Here is a 15,870-nt window from a genome sequence, read left to right on the forward strand (position 1 = left end):
TTCACCAGAGACAGAGTGGGGAGCAGAACAGGCAGATTGACGAAGTACACTGCTGAGGGGAGCAGCGGGCGGGCCAGGAGAGGTCTGGCTCGCCATGTGGTCTCCTCCGGTGCAGGCGGCAGGCGGGAATCGAACTCATGTGGAAGTGGCTTCAGATTCTCAGTGCTGTGCCTTAACCCGCTGCGCCACCAGGGAGGGCCAAATAAATATTTTTTTAAAAATAAAAAAGCTAGAAGGAGCTCAAACAAAGAATCTTACATGTCATGTCAATGAACTAGATAGAGAAGAACAAGAAATTCTAAAGACCAGTGGAAGGAAGGAATTAATAAAAGTTATAGCACAAAGAAATGCAATAGAAATCAAAGACAGTCAAAATATCAATGAAATCAAATGTTTGTTATTTTTAAAAAATTAACAAAATAGACAAAACTCATAAATGGGGTCAAAAATGAAAGAAGTTACAGCAGACTGCAGAAATTCAAAGGATACTAAGATATTAGTAGATATATTTTTATGCAAACAAATTAACAGATGAAATGGACCAATTCTTAAAATTAAACAATATCCAAAATTCTTACAATATCCAATAGCCCAGGAACAAATAGAACCAGAATAAACCAATCACAAGCAAATAAGTCAAAACAAAAATTGAAATATTCTCCCCCCCCCCCAAAAAAAAGCTTCAGACCAGATGGCTTCATAATACCTCTCCTACTCAGACTCTAAAAAATTGAAAAATAAGTAAGTCTCCAAACACATTTAATAAGGACAACATTACACTAATACTAAAACCAAATAAAGACAAAAAAAAAAAAAAAGAAAATCCCTGATAAAATCTTAGTAAACCACATCCAACAATGGATTAAAAAGATCAATATACTGTAACCAACTGAAATGTATGCTAGGAACACTTGGATGGTTCAACAGCTAAAACTCAATCAATGTAATACACCATATCAACAACAACAACAAAAAAACATAATCATTATCAATAGATACTAAGAAAACATCTAATAAGATTCAGCATCCATTTTTGATTAAAAAATATGAAAAACAGGAGATAAGTGGAATGTATTTTAATGCAATGGAAGCCCTATATGAGAAACCCACAGGTGTTGAAAAAAACTGAGTCTTCCCATTAAGGTCTGGTCCCAAACAAAGATGTCCATTTTCACCATTACTATTCAATGTAGTATTAGAACACCTAGCTAGAGTAATTAGGCCAAGAAGCAATAAAAAGAATATCAATTGAGAAAGAAGTTAAGCTATAATTAGTTGCAGATGATATGAACCCCAAAAATTCCATAAAAAACTAATGAAATAATAAAATAGTTAAGTGGCAGGTTGCAAAATCAACACATAGTAATTGGTTGCCACTCCATATAAAACTAATGAACTAAAAGGACAAATTAATAAACCTATGCCACTTACACTCTCACCAAAATAATTTCAGACTTAAATACCTTAGGGTAAACTTAACAAAGGAGATGAAGAAACTTTACAAGGAAAACTATAAAACATTTGTAAAAGTAATAGAAGTAGACACAAAGAAATGCCAAGATATTCTCTGCTTATAGATTAGAAGAATCAACAATATCAAAATGGCCATCCTACCCAAAGCAATTTATAGATTCAATGCAATTCCAATAGAAATCCCAATGGCATTCTTCAAGTAACTAGTACAAAGATTACTGAAATTGATATGGAACACACACACAACTCTAAGAGTTCAAAGATTTCCTGATTACCAAGGGGGGAAATGGAGTATCACATTTATGGACTTCAACCATACTCTAAATCCATTACAATTGAAACAGCATCCTACTGGAACAAATAAAAATACACACAATAGAATAAAATTGAGATTCCAGAAATAAAAGTACACATTTATGTACAATTAATATAAGGCTAATGAGCAATTTTATACAATTAAGGAGAGCTTATTCAAAAAATGCAAGCTGGGAAAATTAAACTGCCACATGCAAAAGAATGAAACTAGATCATCATCTCACATCATATTGAAAATCATCTCAAAATGGATAAAATATTTTAATGTAGGACCTGAAACCATAAAATGCATACACAAAATAGTAGGCAAAATACTCTATGACATACACCTCAGAAAAATATTTGAGTCCTCATACCAATACCAAGGAAAATAAAGGAAAAAACTAACAATTTGGACTATATCAAGCTAAAATACTTCTGTACAGCAAAAACAATTATAAATTTAAAAAAATACACAGTAATCAAAACAAAGAGACACTCTTCTGAATGAGGGAAAATATTTGCACACAATACATCTGACAAGGTTCTGATATTGAAGATCTTCAATGGGCTTGTACAACTCAACAAAAAGAAAATAAACAGCAGAATTTAAAAAATGGGAAGCACTGCTAAATAGGCACTTCCCCAAAGAAGACATACAGATGGCCAATGGATATTAAAAAAAGTTCATCATCACTTATCATCAGAAATACAGTTCAATATATAATGAGATACTACTTCATGCCAGTGAGAATGGTCCATATCAAAAAGCAAACAACAACAAACTCACAGACATTAAGTGCTTGTGTTTGAGCATAATGAAAAAGGAACCCTTTTGTACTATTAGTGCGAATATACACTGGTGAAGGAAGGCCCTATGGAAACAAGTGTAGCAATTCATCAAAAGACAAAAATAGATTTAATATATGTACCAGCATTTCCAATCCTAGGTATCTATCTCATGAGCACAAAAGCTATTTCAAAAGGAAACCTGTACTTCAATGATTATCATAGCAGTGTTTACAATGGCCAAGATACAGAAACACTGTAAATAACCCAGAACAGTGGGCTGGATCAAGAGGATGTGGCATATATATATAGTGGAATATTATGCTGCAATAAAAAATCAAACCCATGCCTTTTGTGGTAACATGAAAGCAGCTGGATTATACTAAGTGAAGTGAACTGTAAAGACAAAGATAACTGCTATATTATTCATTAATATGTGTAATCTAGAGAAACTAAATAAAAGATCAGACAAAGATAAAATATAAAACTGACACTTGAAAGAAGACCAGAGATCAGAGACATTTGGGAAGTACAGGGATAGGGTGAGAGAGAAAGAGAGAGAGAACTGGTAGAGAGGAGAACACTGTGGAGTGTGGTGGAGCAATGTGGCTACGGTGTTGGGAAAACTATGGTGACCACACCTCCAGGGAGAAATTCTTTATATGTAAAAAAACAAATAAATAAGGAGGTTTAACAGTAAAGAAAGTTTATTTCATAAGAGGAACTCTGTAGGCTGGACATTCCAGTCCCAGAGAAATTAAATCTGAAATTAGTGATTCCACCTTGAATCGGTTCCTTTTGTTATTATTCAAGTAGTTCATTTTTTTTAATAACAGTTTATTTTTACATCATTTTGTACATTATTTTTTCATCTCAATTGTAATCCCTGCGGGTTTCCATCACCAAGTCACCCGTGTGTCATCACCATAGTCCCGTTCACTTCCCTCCCCACCCCCATTTTTGATCCCACCCCCACAAAATGTCTCTGGTATATAGCTGTTCATTATTCTTATTATTTTCTCACCTGGTCCATTATACTCATGCTATGAACAAAACCATCCAGTATTTTTCTTTCTCTTTCTGGCTTATCTCACTAAGCATGATCTTTTCCACCTCGATCCATGTTGCTGCAAAAGACATGTATTCCTTTTTTTTTTTTGGTTGCTGAGTAATATTCCATTGTATATATGTACAACCTCTTTTTAATCCAGTCATATACTTTTGGGCATTTGGGCTGCTTCCATGTTTTTCCAATTGTAAATAAAGCGGCAATAAACATGGGGGTGCAGGTGTCTTTTTCAATTTGTGTTTTTGTGTCTTTTGGGTAGATACCTAGGAGTGGGATTGCTGGGTCATAGGGAAGGTCCATGTTAAGCTTCAAAAGGCTTTCTTGCCTGTTAATAATAATGTATGTTAAAAGAAAAGATATAGGGCTCTTCCTGTTGGCACAGCAGGTTAAAACACAGCACTAAGAAGCTAAGCACTAAGAAGCACAGAGTGGGGAACACAATAGACAGATTGGCAGAAATCCACTGCTAAGGGAAGCAGTGAGAGAGACAGGAGAATGTATGATGTGCCATGTATGTCACCTCCCTGGCCTGCGATCAATCTTATGCTGCAGTAGCTGTGGACAGCTTCACAGTGCTGTGCTTTAACGCTTTGTAACATTAGGGAAGGCCAGAAAATAAATTTTATGTGGTCCAATATACTGTTATGAGTAAGATAAAATTTAATATCAGTAGTGGATCAACCTTGAATTTACTTTTCATCTGCAGAGAACCAAAGTAATCTTAAACTGACTTTACTAGCTTTTGATAACAAATTAAAGACTGTTTAGAAAATCTGAAAATATTGTTGCTATTTTACCCTGAAGCTTGGTTAACTGAGAAGAATTTAATCTTGTCAGCAACATTGAACATTGTGGAAAAAAAAACTTGATTTATTTAAAAACTCTTAGTTGTCACTCTAGGTGACTATCATTTTATAAAATCACTATAAGTTTGTTAAACCTGTGGCAAACCTGTCTTGATATAAAATTTCTAAAATAACAAAGGCTTTGAGCAAGAAAAAAAAAAACAGAAGTCTTAGAAGGACTCCTAATGACTTCTTTATCTCATAGAAAAATGCTAAAGCAAATTAGGCCAGTCTGGACATATTACTATTCATAGAATGCAATTTCATGAAGAAAACAAATGCACCTTTTCAGTGTATATGTGAATAAATAGCAGTGTATATATATAAATAAATAGGAATGTGTATATATATAAATAAATAGGAATATAGGAATGTGTATATATATATATATATATATATATATATATTTACTCCTTAAAACCTAATCTGTTCTGGTATAATGTTGGTCAATGCTATTATTCGAAAGTAAAACTCACAAAGACCTCAAACTGCCAAAACTCTCAAGACTAAACTAAAATGAAAGATAACAGAGGCATCACAATTCCAAACTTAAAGCTATTCTACAAAAGCCATAATAATCAAAACTGCATGGTAATGGAACAAGAACAGATACACAGACCAGTGGATTTGAATAGAAAACCCAGATATAAACCCACAGGTTTATGGGCAGCTAATCTTTGACAAAGGAGCAAAGAAGACACAATGGAACAAAGAAAGTTTGTTTAACAAATGGTGCTGGGAAAACTGGGATGCTATATGAAAAAAAAATGAAACTAGATCACTACCTCACAACAGGCACAAAAAACAACTCAAAATGGTTAAAGACATAGACATAAGAATGGAAACCATAAAATACCTGGAAGCAGAGATGGGCGAGATACTACACGACATACACTTCAGTAACATCTTTGAAGATACAGTATCCAATACAACGATAGTGAGGGAAAGGATAAACAGATGAGACTACAAGTTAAAGAGCTTCTTTGCAGCCAAAAAGACATTACAAAAAACTAACAGACATCCCACTGAATGGGAAAAAATTCTCTCACACAATACTAGCAATAAAGGATTATTCAGAAAGATATAAGAAAAACTGATGAAACTCAACAAAAATAAACAGCCCCATCAAAAATGGGTAGAAGAGCTAAAAAGACATTCTCCAAAGAGGAAATGTAGAAAGCCAACAAGCATATGACAAAAATGTTCAACATCACTTGTAATAAGGGAGATGCAAATTAAAACCACCATGAGATACCACCTCACACCAGTGAAAATGGCACCTCTTAAAACAATTAGCAACAACAAATGTTGGTGAGGGTTTGGAGAAAAGGAACTCTCCTGCACTGCTGGTAGGAATGCAAACTAGTACAAACCACTGTGGAAAACTGTTTGGAGGTTCCTCACTGCTAAAAAGGGAGCTTCCATATGACCCAGCAATCCCACTCCTAGGCATCTACCCAAAAGACACAAAAACTGATTCAATAAGACACCTGCACCCTCGTGTTTGTTGCTGCTTTATTTACTATATGCAAGACATAGAATCAACCCAAATGCCCAAAAGTAGATGACTGGATTAAAAAGATGTGGTACATATACACAGTGGAATATTACTCAGCAACCAAAAAGGATAAACGCATGTCTTTTGCAGTAACATGGATGGAGATGGAAGGGATCATGCTTAGTTAAATAAGCCAAGAAAAAAAGAAAAATACTGGATGGTTTCATTCATAGCAGGAACATAAATGACTGGGGGGTGGGAAGAAAAATGAACAACTATATACCATAGACATTTTGTGGTGGTGGAGTGGGAATGAGATAAAAAATGGGGGAGGGGAGTACATGGCACGATGTTGATGACACACTGGTGAATTTGTGATGGCATGTCCATGGGAATTGCACCTGAGAAGGGAAAAGACACAAAATGATGTAAAAATGTATACAGAGTTGTACATTTTTGTGCCAAAGTGGAGTATTGTTTTTTTTTCTCTCTGATTTCAAAATGAAAAAAAAAAAAACAAAAAACATAGTGAATATTAATACTTCTCATGGCAATATGTCTATCTTTGCATAAGCTTGATGGGGAATTTTATTTATCTCTCCTTAAACTAGAGAACTGGAAACATGTTTTATTACTTGGCTTTTACTCGATCTGGGGGAGTTAAATTTGAGCTGAGCCTGGAAGAGCCTACCACTTTGCTTGCAGAATTCCAGAGACCTCAAAAAAAAGGTGGGGAATATTGATCCTACTATTAGGACTGGAAAATCCTGCAGAAAACTCCCTGGGGGCCTTTAGAAGAACACTCAGATGGAGTATGGTAAGACTCTAGTTTAAATCCTGATGTCTGAATGGATTAAATGTTGAGCACTCATTCTAAGTTCAAACAAACCAATAAAATTCTGCTTGTGTCACTGCACCTTCCATAATAAAATACGCTGATGATGGCCTAGTTCAACAGGAAGTTGCCAGATGGCTATGACACCCTGTTTTGCCATATGGAAAGTCACACCAAATGTAAGGTAATAATGACAGTAGAAAAAATGATGTAGCAACAAATTATGTTTCTAAATTATGTTTCTCTTTGTCCCACAAGATAAACTCTCCTATTTATTATTTTTCTTTATTCAAGCTTTCCATTTTTATTTTTATTGTTTTATTTTTACATTTTTTTTTTTTGCCTTTTCCCATCTCAGCTGTAATCCCCGTGGGCTTCCCATCACCAAGTCAATATTAGTGCAATATTAGTGCACGCCCCTCCCCCACCATTTTTGATCCCATTGCCTTTTCCACCCCTATAAAATGTCTCTGGTGTATAGTTGTTCATTATTATTATTTTCTCGCCCGGTCCTTTATATTCCTGTTATGAGTGAAACCATCCGATATTTTTTCTATTCTGTCTGGCTTATTTCACCAAGCATGATCTTTTCCAGGTCCATTCACGTTGCTGCAAAAGGCATATGTTTATTTTCCTTTTTGGTTGTTGAGTAATAGTCCATTATGTATGTGTACCACATCTTTTTAATCCAGTCATCTACTTTTGGGCAGTTGGGTTGATTCCATGTGAATAAAGCAGGAATAAACATGGGGGTGTAGGCATATTTTTGAATCAGTGTTTGTGTCTTTTGGGTAGATTCCTAGGAGTGAGATTACAGGGCCATATGGAAGCTCCATTTTTAGCACTTTGAGAAACCTCCAAACAGTTTTCCATAGTGGTCGTACTAGCTTGCATTCCCACTAGCAGTGCAGGAGAGTTCCTTATTCTCCACATCCATGCCAACATTTCTTGCTGCTATTGTTTAAGATGTGCCATTCTCACTGGTGTGAGGTGGGATCTCATTGTGGTTTTAATTTGTATCTCCCTAATTACAAGTGATGTTGAACATTTTTTCATATTCTTGTTGACCATCTGGATTTCCTCTTAGGAGAAGCATCATTTTAGATCTTCTGCTCATTTTTTGATGAGGTTGTTTATTTCTGTTGAGTTTTATCAGTTCTCTGTATATCTTTGTGGTCAATCCTTTATCACTAGTTTTGTGTGAGATTTTTTTTTTCCCAATCAGTAGGATTCCTGTTTGTTTTTTGTAGTGTCTCTTTTGCTGTACAGAAGCTCCTTAACTTGATAGAGTTCCATCTATTTATCCTTTCCTTCACTATCGTTGTGTTGGGTGCTGTATCTTCAAAAATGTTACTGAAGTGTATGTCGTGTAGTGTCTTGCCCATCTCTGTTTCCAGGTATTGTATGGTTTCTGTTCTTATGTCTATGTCTTTAACCATTTTGAGTTGTTTGTTTTGTTTTGAGGTAGTAATCTAATTTCTTTTCTTTTCTTTTTTTTTTTTTTTTGCATGTAGCATCCCAGTTTTCCCAACACCATTTGTTGAGCAAACTTTGTTTCTTCCATTGTATCTTCTTTGTTCCTTTGTCAAAGATTAGCTGCCCATAAACCTGTGGGTTTATATCTGGGTTTTTCTATTCAAATCCACTGGTCTGTGTGTCTGTTCTTGTTCCATTACCATGCAGTTTTGATTATTATGGCTTTGTAATATAGCTGGAAGTTTGGGATTGTGATGCCTCCTTTCTCTTTTTAGTCATGAGAGTTTTGGTTATTTGGGTCTTTTGTGGTTCCATATGAATCTCATCAATATTTGTTGTATTTCTTTGATGAATGTCATTGAGACTTTTATTGGGATAGTGTTAAATCTGTATATCACTTTTGGTAGAATGGCCATTTTGATGATATTAATTCTCCAGATCCATGAGCAAAGGATGTCTTTCCATTTCATGGTATCTTCTTGTATTTGTTTTAACAGTGTTTTGTAATTTTCTTTGTATAGGTCTTTTACCTCTTTTGTTAGGTTGATTTCCAGGTATTTGATTCTTTATGTTTTAATTGAAAAGGGGATTTAAAAAAAAATTCTGCTCCTTCTGGCTGTTGTTTGTGTATAGGAAGGCCTCTGACTTTTGTGTGCTGATTTTATATCATGTTACCTTACTAAACTGGTTGATTGTTTTGATTAGTTTTTCAATAGAGATTTCAGGGTTTTCCATGTAAATTAATATATTGTATGCAAAAAGGACAGTTTTACATCTTCTTTCCCTATTTTTATTCCTTGTATAAATTATCCCTGTCTTATTGCTTTTGCTAGAACTTCCAATGTTTTGTTGAAGAGCAGTGGTGGCAATGGACACACTTGTATTGTTCCTGCTCTTGAAGAAAAGGCTTTCAGATTTTCTCCATTGAGGATAATATTGGCTGTGCGTTTGTCATATATAGCTTTTATCATGTTGAGTTATGTTACTTCTATTCCGAGGATTTTGAGGGAATTAAATATCAATGGATGTTGAACTTTGTCGAATGTCTTCTCTGAGTGTACTGATATGACTATGTGGATTTTATTTTTCTGTCAGTTGATGTAATGGATTACTTTAAATGATTTTCTGATTTTGAACCATCCTTGTACTCCTGGGATAAAGCCCACTTGGTCATAGTGTATTATTTTTTTAATGCACTGTTGGATTCTGTTGGCTAAGATGTTGTTGAGGATTTTTGCATCAGTGTTCATTAGGGAGATTGGTCTGACGTTTTCTTTTTTTGTGTTTTCTTTCTTAGGTTTTGGTATTAGTGCAATGTTGGCTTCGTAGAAAGTATTGGTAGTTTTCCTTCTTTTTCGATTTTTTTGATGAGTCTGTGTAGAATTGGCATTAGTTGTTTTCTGACTGGTAAAATTAATTTGTAAATCCATTTGGTCCTTGGCTTTTATTCTTGGGTAAGGTTTTGATTACTTCTTCAATTTCCTTGCTTGTAACTAGCCTGTTTATTTATTTCTTTTTCATCTAGCATTGTGTGGTTGTAGAATTGTATGCATTTGCCCATTTTTGCTAAATTGTCGAACTTTTTTGCATATAGTCTTCATCTTATTCTTTAATTATTCTTTTGATTTCTTCTTATATGCTTTGATTTCTCCTCTTTCATTTATGATCCTATTTTTTTGTGCTTTCTCATTTTTTTCTTTGTGAGCCTGGCCAGTGACCTGTCTATGTTGTTTATTTTTTCAAAGAACCAACTTTTGGTTTCACTGATTTTTTGGATTATTTTCTTAACTTCCATTTCATTTATTTTGATTTTCTTTTACTATTTCCTGTCCTCTACTAGCTTTTGAGTTATTTTGTTGTTCTTTTTCCAGTTCTTTAAGGTGGGATATTAGGTTGTTACTTTTAGTTATTTCTTGTTTCTATATGTGAGCCTGCATTGCTATCTATTTTCCTCATATAACTGCTTTTAATATGTCCCATAAGTTTTGGAGAGTTGTTTCTTCATTGTCATTCTTCTCAAGGTAATTTTTCAATTTATTCTTTGATCTCCTCATTGATCCACCAGTCCTCCAGTAGAATGTTTCAGTCTCCACGTGGTAGGTGGGTTTCTTGCCTTCTCCATATGGCTTATTTCCTGTTTAATTCCTTCATGATCACAGAGAATGGTATGATTTTGATGTTAGTGTTAGTGTATCTATTGATACTTATCTTGTGACCCAGTATATGGTCAGTCCTAGAGAATGATCCATGTGGGCTTGAGAAAAATGTGTACTCAGATTTTTTTGAGGTGCAGTAATCTATAGATGTCTGTTAGGCCCATGTTGTCCAAGTCTTTGTTCAGAGCTTATTGTCTATTTTTTGTTTTGTTGATCTGTCCATTGTTGAGAGTGTCATATTGAAGTCCTCTACTATGTATATATTTTCTCTATATACGTGTTCATAGATGACAGTAGTTTCCTAATATATTTTGGTGCTCCTTCATTTGGTTTGTATATGTTGATGAGGGTTAGGTCTTGTTGTATTGTCCCAATAATCATAATGTAGTGACCTTCTGAGTCTCTTTTAACCTTTTTTAGGTTGAAGTCTATTTTGTCTGATATAAGTATAGTTAGCCCTGCATTCTTTTTTTGGTCAATATGCTTGTAGGATTGTTTTCCATCCTTTTATTTTCAATCTGTTTTTATCTTTTGTAGTTAGATGTGTTTCCTGTAGACAGCAGCCGTTGGGTTCTGATTTTTTATTCCATTCTGCAACTCTGTGTCTTTTTATTGATGAGTTTAAGCCATTTACATTTAGACATAATATTGATATACCAGCACCTATATTTGCCTTTTCTTTTTGGTCCTTTGTTGTTTTTATTTCTTGTTTTGAACTATTCTTGTTCATTCTTCTGTTGGATTTGGTTTGAGACATTTTTGTATTATTTTTTTGGAGTGGGGGTTTAGTCATAACAAAATTGTGAAGTTCCTGTTTGTCTGAAAATGTCCTTATTCTTTCTTTGTAGAGGAAGGATAGCTTCACATCAGAGTATTTTTGGTTGGCATTTAGTGCTTTGGAGTTTGTTGAGTATGTCCCTCTACTCTCTTCTTGCGCATAGTGTTTCTTCAGAAAGTCTTATATCAGCCTTGTTGGTTTCCCTTTATAGGTTATTTGTTTCTTTCCTCTTGTCATTCTCATTATCTTTTCCTCATCTTGTATTCTTGTTAATTTTACTATGATATGTCTTGCTGTATTTCTCCTATTGTCTTGGTAATTTGGTGTTCTTCTTGCTTCTTTGATATCTACTTTCATCTCCTTTACCTATTCCTTAGTCTTTCTCTTCACCTTCTGGGATAACTCTGCTATAACTCTGCTGTTTCCTTTCCTTTTGGTATCAGATAGCTCTTGAAGTGTTTCTTCATTCATTTTCCTTTTTATTTCTCTTTTTTTCTGTTTTAATTCTTTTTATTTCTGTGTCCTTGAGGGTGCTGATTCGTTCTTCCATTTCATCTATTCTGTTTTCATGACTTTTTGCAGCATTCTTTATCTCCTCTAGTGCCCTTTTCATTGCCCGCATTTCTTCTATTTCCTTTTTTTAAAAAGATTTATTTATTTATGCATACAGAACTGGGGTACAAGCCAGAGGAGCAGGAGTGGTGAGAGGGTACACCAGAGACAGAATGCTAAGCAAAACAGGCTAACAGATGAAGTACACTGGTGAGGAGAGCAGTGGATGGGTCAGGAGAGGTCTGCCACCCTATGTGGGTCACCTCTGGAGTGGGTGATTGAACTCATATTGGAGTGGCTTTAACTTCTTAGTGCTGTGTTTTAACATGCTGCGCCTCCGTGGAGGGCCCTACTTCTTTTTCTAAGGTCTCATTTTCTTTCTTCAATTCATTGATTGCTTGTCTCATATTTTTTCCTTTTCCTTTCATTCATTGCCTTATATCTTTCATTTTTCATTTCTTTCATTTATTTCCTTATTTGTATTTTTCAATTCCTTCATAGTTTGCCTTGTATCATTTTTTTCTTTTCATGTCTTTCATTCATTTCTTTCATTTACTTGCTTGCATTCTTCAATTCCTTGATAGCTTGCTGCATATCATTTTTTTACCTTCTCATCTTCTTTTTGATTGTTTATCATGATGATTTTGAATTCTCTATATGGTAGGCTGAGCAATTCTATTTCTTGGTGATTTCTGGTGACTGATTTTTTTTTTTTTTTTTTTGTGATTTTTCCCCTTTGGATTTGCTTGGGTATTTGTTAGTCTTCTTTTCATTGTCTTGGATCTTCTAATACTTTCTATTCGTTGAGACATAGTGTTGCTATTATTGGCAGGTATTCTTTCTGTATGCTCTTTCTGGAATAACCAAGAGACTTCCAGATACTTCAATTGTAAAGGATTTTCTAAGCTGTGCTTTGTTTCAATATCTCCTGTTTTTCCAGCCCCCACTATGTGGAATTGTATTTGTCGTCTCAGCCAGTAACTGTCAGGGCTCTCTTGTGGTGTTCAAGTTCTTCCATTAACACATTGAGTACTAGTCTCTGGAAGGTACCTGCAAGAAGTACCTGGATGGGCTGACTTTCTCCATTGAATTTCTCTCTTTGAGATGAGTTGTCTCTCTACCTCCAGGGCTTTAGCAGGGCTTAAGAGCAACAAGCCTCCAATCTGAGGTACTTCCTAGCGCCTAGGCTCCTGGGCGCTCCTAGATCCAAGCTTCCCTATCGGAGTCCCCCCAGTTTTCAAGTCTCCCTCAATTATCTTATTTCTATTGAGTCCAGGGTGCTCTCATTTGTTTTGAAACTTGTAGTATGTAAGTCTACGCCCATTTTTAGTCTTATATTCCTGTGTGAGCTTGGACATAGTGATTTTGGCCTCTTTACTCTGCCATCATCTTGCTAGATCTCTTCCCATTTCTTTTAGTTTAATTTTAGGCTTAGTAAACCCTGAATGTTTACACTATGAGGGAAAAGAGCTTTCCTACAAAGATAACATCAGAATTTCTGACCACCAGATGATGTTGAAAACAAGCTGGCATTAAACAGAATCACTAGATGTAGTTTTTTTTTTCTTTTTTTATTACAAAAGTTTATTTTTACATCATTTTGCACATTTTTTTTTCCATCTCGATTGTAATACCTGCAGGTTTCCCATCACCAAATCACCTGTGTGCCACCACCATAGTCCCGTGCATTGCCCTCCCCCCCCATTTTTGATCCCATTCCCCACTCCACCCCCACAAAATGTCTCTGGTATATGGTTGTTCATTATTTTTGTTATTTTCTCGCCTAGACAGTAGTTTTTTAAGGATAGACAAACTGGTCTTTGTACATTTATCATTCTACTGCCATGTAAATCTAGATAAACACCCCTGAGTTCTGCTGAAAAGCAGTATGATGGTCTTTCAGACACTACTCTTTTGTTCTCAGATTGTTGACAAATTAAACTACTTTTCTTTTCCTCATACTGTTTACCTTTATTGGCCAAAATAATAGACACTGGCTGGCATTCTGGTATCACTCAATTTAGGAAACCAGGTATGTGGAGTAAGTGGTCATGTTTACCTCAGAACATTGCTCTTGAAGAAGCTTGTGGTATTTGATAGAACAAGAAGGCTGCAATTTGAGGGAAACTATGTGTTTTTCAAGGTTTCTCTTATTTTCTTATCATTGTTCACTGCTTCCTCTTTACTTCTGCTTTATCCTTAATCAACAGGTCCTACCAGTTGGTCTAGAGCTTATTCATCATTCCATTTTAGTTTTTTCAGGCCTCTTGGCTCCTAAACTACCCCACCATTCATATTGTTTTATCCTTTTATTCTTACTCTTCACCTCATTATTATGTGTCCTGGCTCTTGATTCTATTTCTATTGCTTCCGCCTCCCAAAGCTAAATTTCATAGTTCATTTAGTATCAAAAATAGTGAAAAATCCAAATTAACAGAATCTAAGTGAATGTAAAATAAACCAGTTTCTTAATTGCTTTTCTATGTCTATGACCCAGCTCTTATAAGAGTAAACATACCACAGTGACAAAAATGGGCACATACCTATTGGTGACATAGATGATAGGCTAAGAAAATCATTGGTTTCCTTTTAACTCTCAAAGTCCTGATGTTCTAGGAAAAGTAGGGGGAGTTAACAAGAGACTTGAGTATTTGGTCAAGTTTGAGAATTAAAAATATATATATACATTTCTCTTTCAGGATCAGTTCCAGTCTAAACAATCTTCATTTACTATCTAGCTATTGGTTCCAAAGCTGACATTCAAAGCTTATACCCAAACAGTGAGGCAGCTTGACCCAAAGTTCAATGTTCTCCCTCAGTTTACTATCAAAGACAAATAGACAAAGATTTAATAACAAGACATGGTGCACAGAGAAAAATGGGGATAAAATATCTGTGATTTATGTTATACTTGGAAATAAAGACTGTTAATTGTGTTGTGTTATCAGAATTCTCCTTCATAGGTATTATCTACTGAATGAGGAAAATGGTACTGGATAATGGTGAAAGATCTAAGGATAGGGGGTGAATTTTGAAAGTCACTCTAGCATTCGTTAGTTTTTCCTGCTTCTCATATTTCCCTTGATCCTAAATTCTTTTCAGTCTATCCCTGGTATTAAAACTGGTGTGAACTCCCTATCCTGAAAGAGTAGCTGTGGGAAAAAAGCATACAATAGTGAAGGATCAGATTTCCTGCCAAGGAGGAGAAACTGAGAAACCAACATGCATACTATGTCAGCCAGGGGTCATTGACAAGAGCAAGATGTGTCCTCAAATGAATTTCTGGAAAGAAAGGGTGGAGTAGAGCACAGTTAGCTGTTGTAGGGAATTGACATATATAGTATAAGAAATGGGTAGGGGGCATAGTGGATAGTCCTGTACTACAAAGGTACGAACAAAAGTAGAAGGGTCATTGTTGGTTCCTAGGGTAGTAAAGGACCAGGTGGCAGAGACATTAGAAAAAAAATGAGGGGAAGTGCTCAGGAGGTGCTATCCAAGTTGGATAGAAATATTTCACTATTTTATACAACTGGTGGAAGTCAACTTGGTATAAGCTCTGGGTGGGAGTTAGAAGGAACATTAATGAAAGGCAACATGGCAAAGTGTAAGAAAGAAACAAAGACAAAATATATCAACTTAAGTTTCACTGCAAAAAAGGTAGACCTACCCTGTGGTAGTCAGTCAGTACCAGTGATACTGATATGGAAAACCTGCTAAGCTGTTTTTCCCCTAATTGATTTTTTCCTTTCTTCACTGGAAGCCTGAGGATGATGGAGAGGTAGGAGCTAATGTCTAGTAAAATGTCCATTTTCCTTAGGGAAGAAGGGGTGAGGTTACCTTCTTGCAGAGGACCATTTGGTGGTCAAACAGGAAGAAGACCCGCTGCTGGTTGCGGCCATAGGGCTGGTAGATCCAGGCCATCTCCCCAGTGTAAATCAGCTCCGAGCTCCTGTCTAGGATGTCGTCACCCTGAAAACAACATGTAATTGTGAGAGGCAGACAGGCGAGACAGATGATTCTATCACTTTCTTAAAGGCATTTAAGGCCAGACACAGATTTGAGCAGAAGAAAGACAGAAAGGTTTTTTTTTTTTGGGTTTTTTTTT

At 35.5% G+C, this 15,870-nt stretch overlaps 1 protein-coding gene across 5 annotated transcripts in view; it reads right to left on the bottom strand.

The window, feature by feature from the left end:
- The window catches only part of ARHGEF9 (Cdc42 guanine nucleotide exchange factor (GEF) 9), a 294,997-nt gene that overhangs the window by 85,538 nt on the left and 193,589 nt on the right, over positions 1–15,870 (bottom strand). For all 5 annotated transcript variants that reach the window (XM_012734448.1, XM_012734451.1, XM_012734449.1 and 2 more), the window contains exon 7: positions 15,603–15,734. In XM_012734448.1, the coding sequence (XP_012589902.1) occupies positions 15,603–15,734 (132 nt within the window). The remainder of the gene's footprint in view (positions 1–15,602; positions 15,735–15,870) is intronic.

Source organism: Condylura cristata, unplaced genomic scaffold (assembly GCF_000260355.1).
Source record: "Condylura cristata isolate star-nosed mole 26May11 unplaced genomic scaffold, ConCri1.0 scaffold00056, whole genome shotgun sequence".
NCBI lineage: Eukaryota > Metazoa > Chordata > Mammalia > Eulipotyphla > Talpidae > Condylura > Condylura cristata.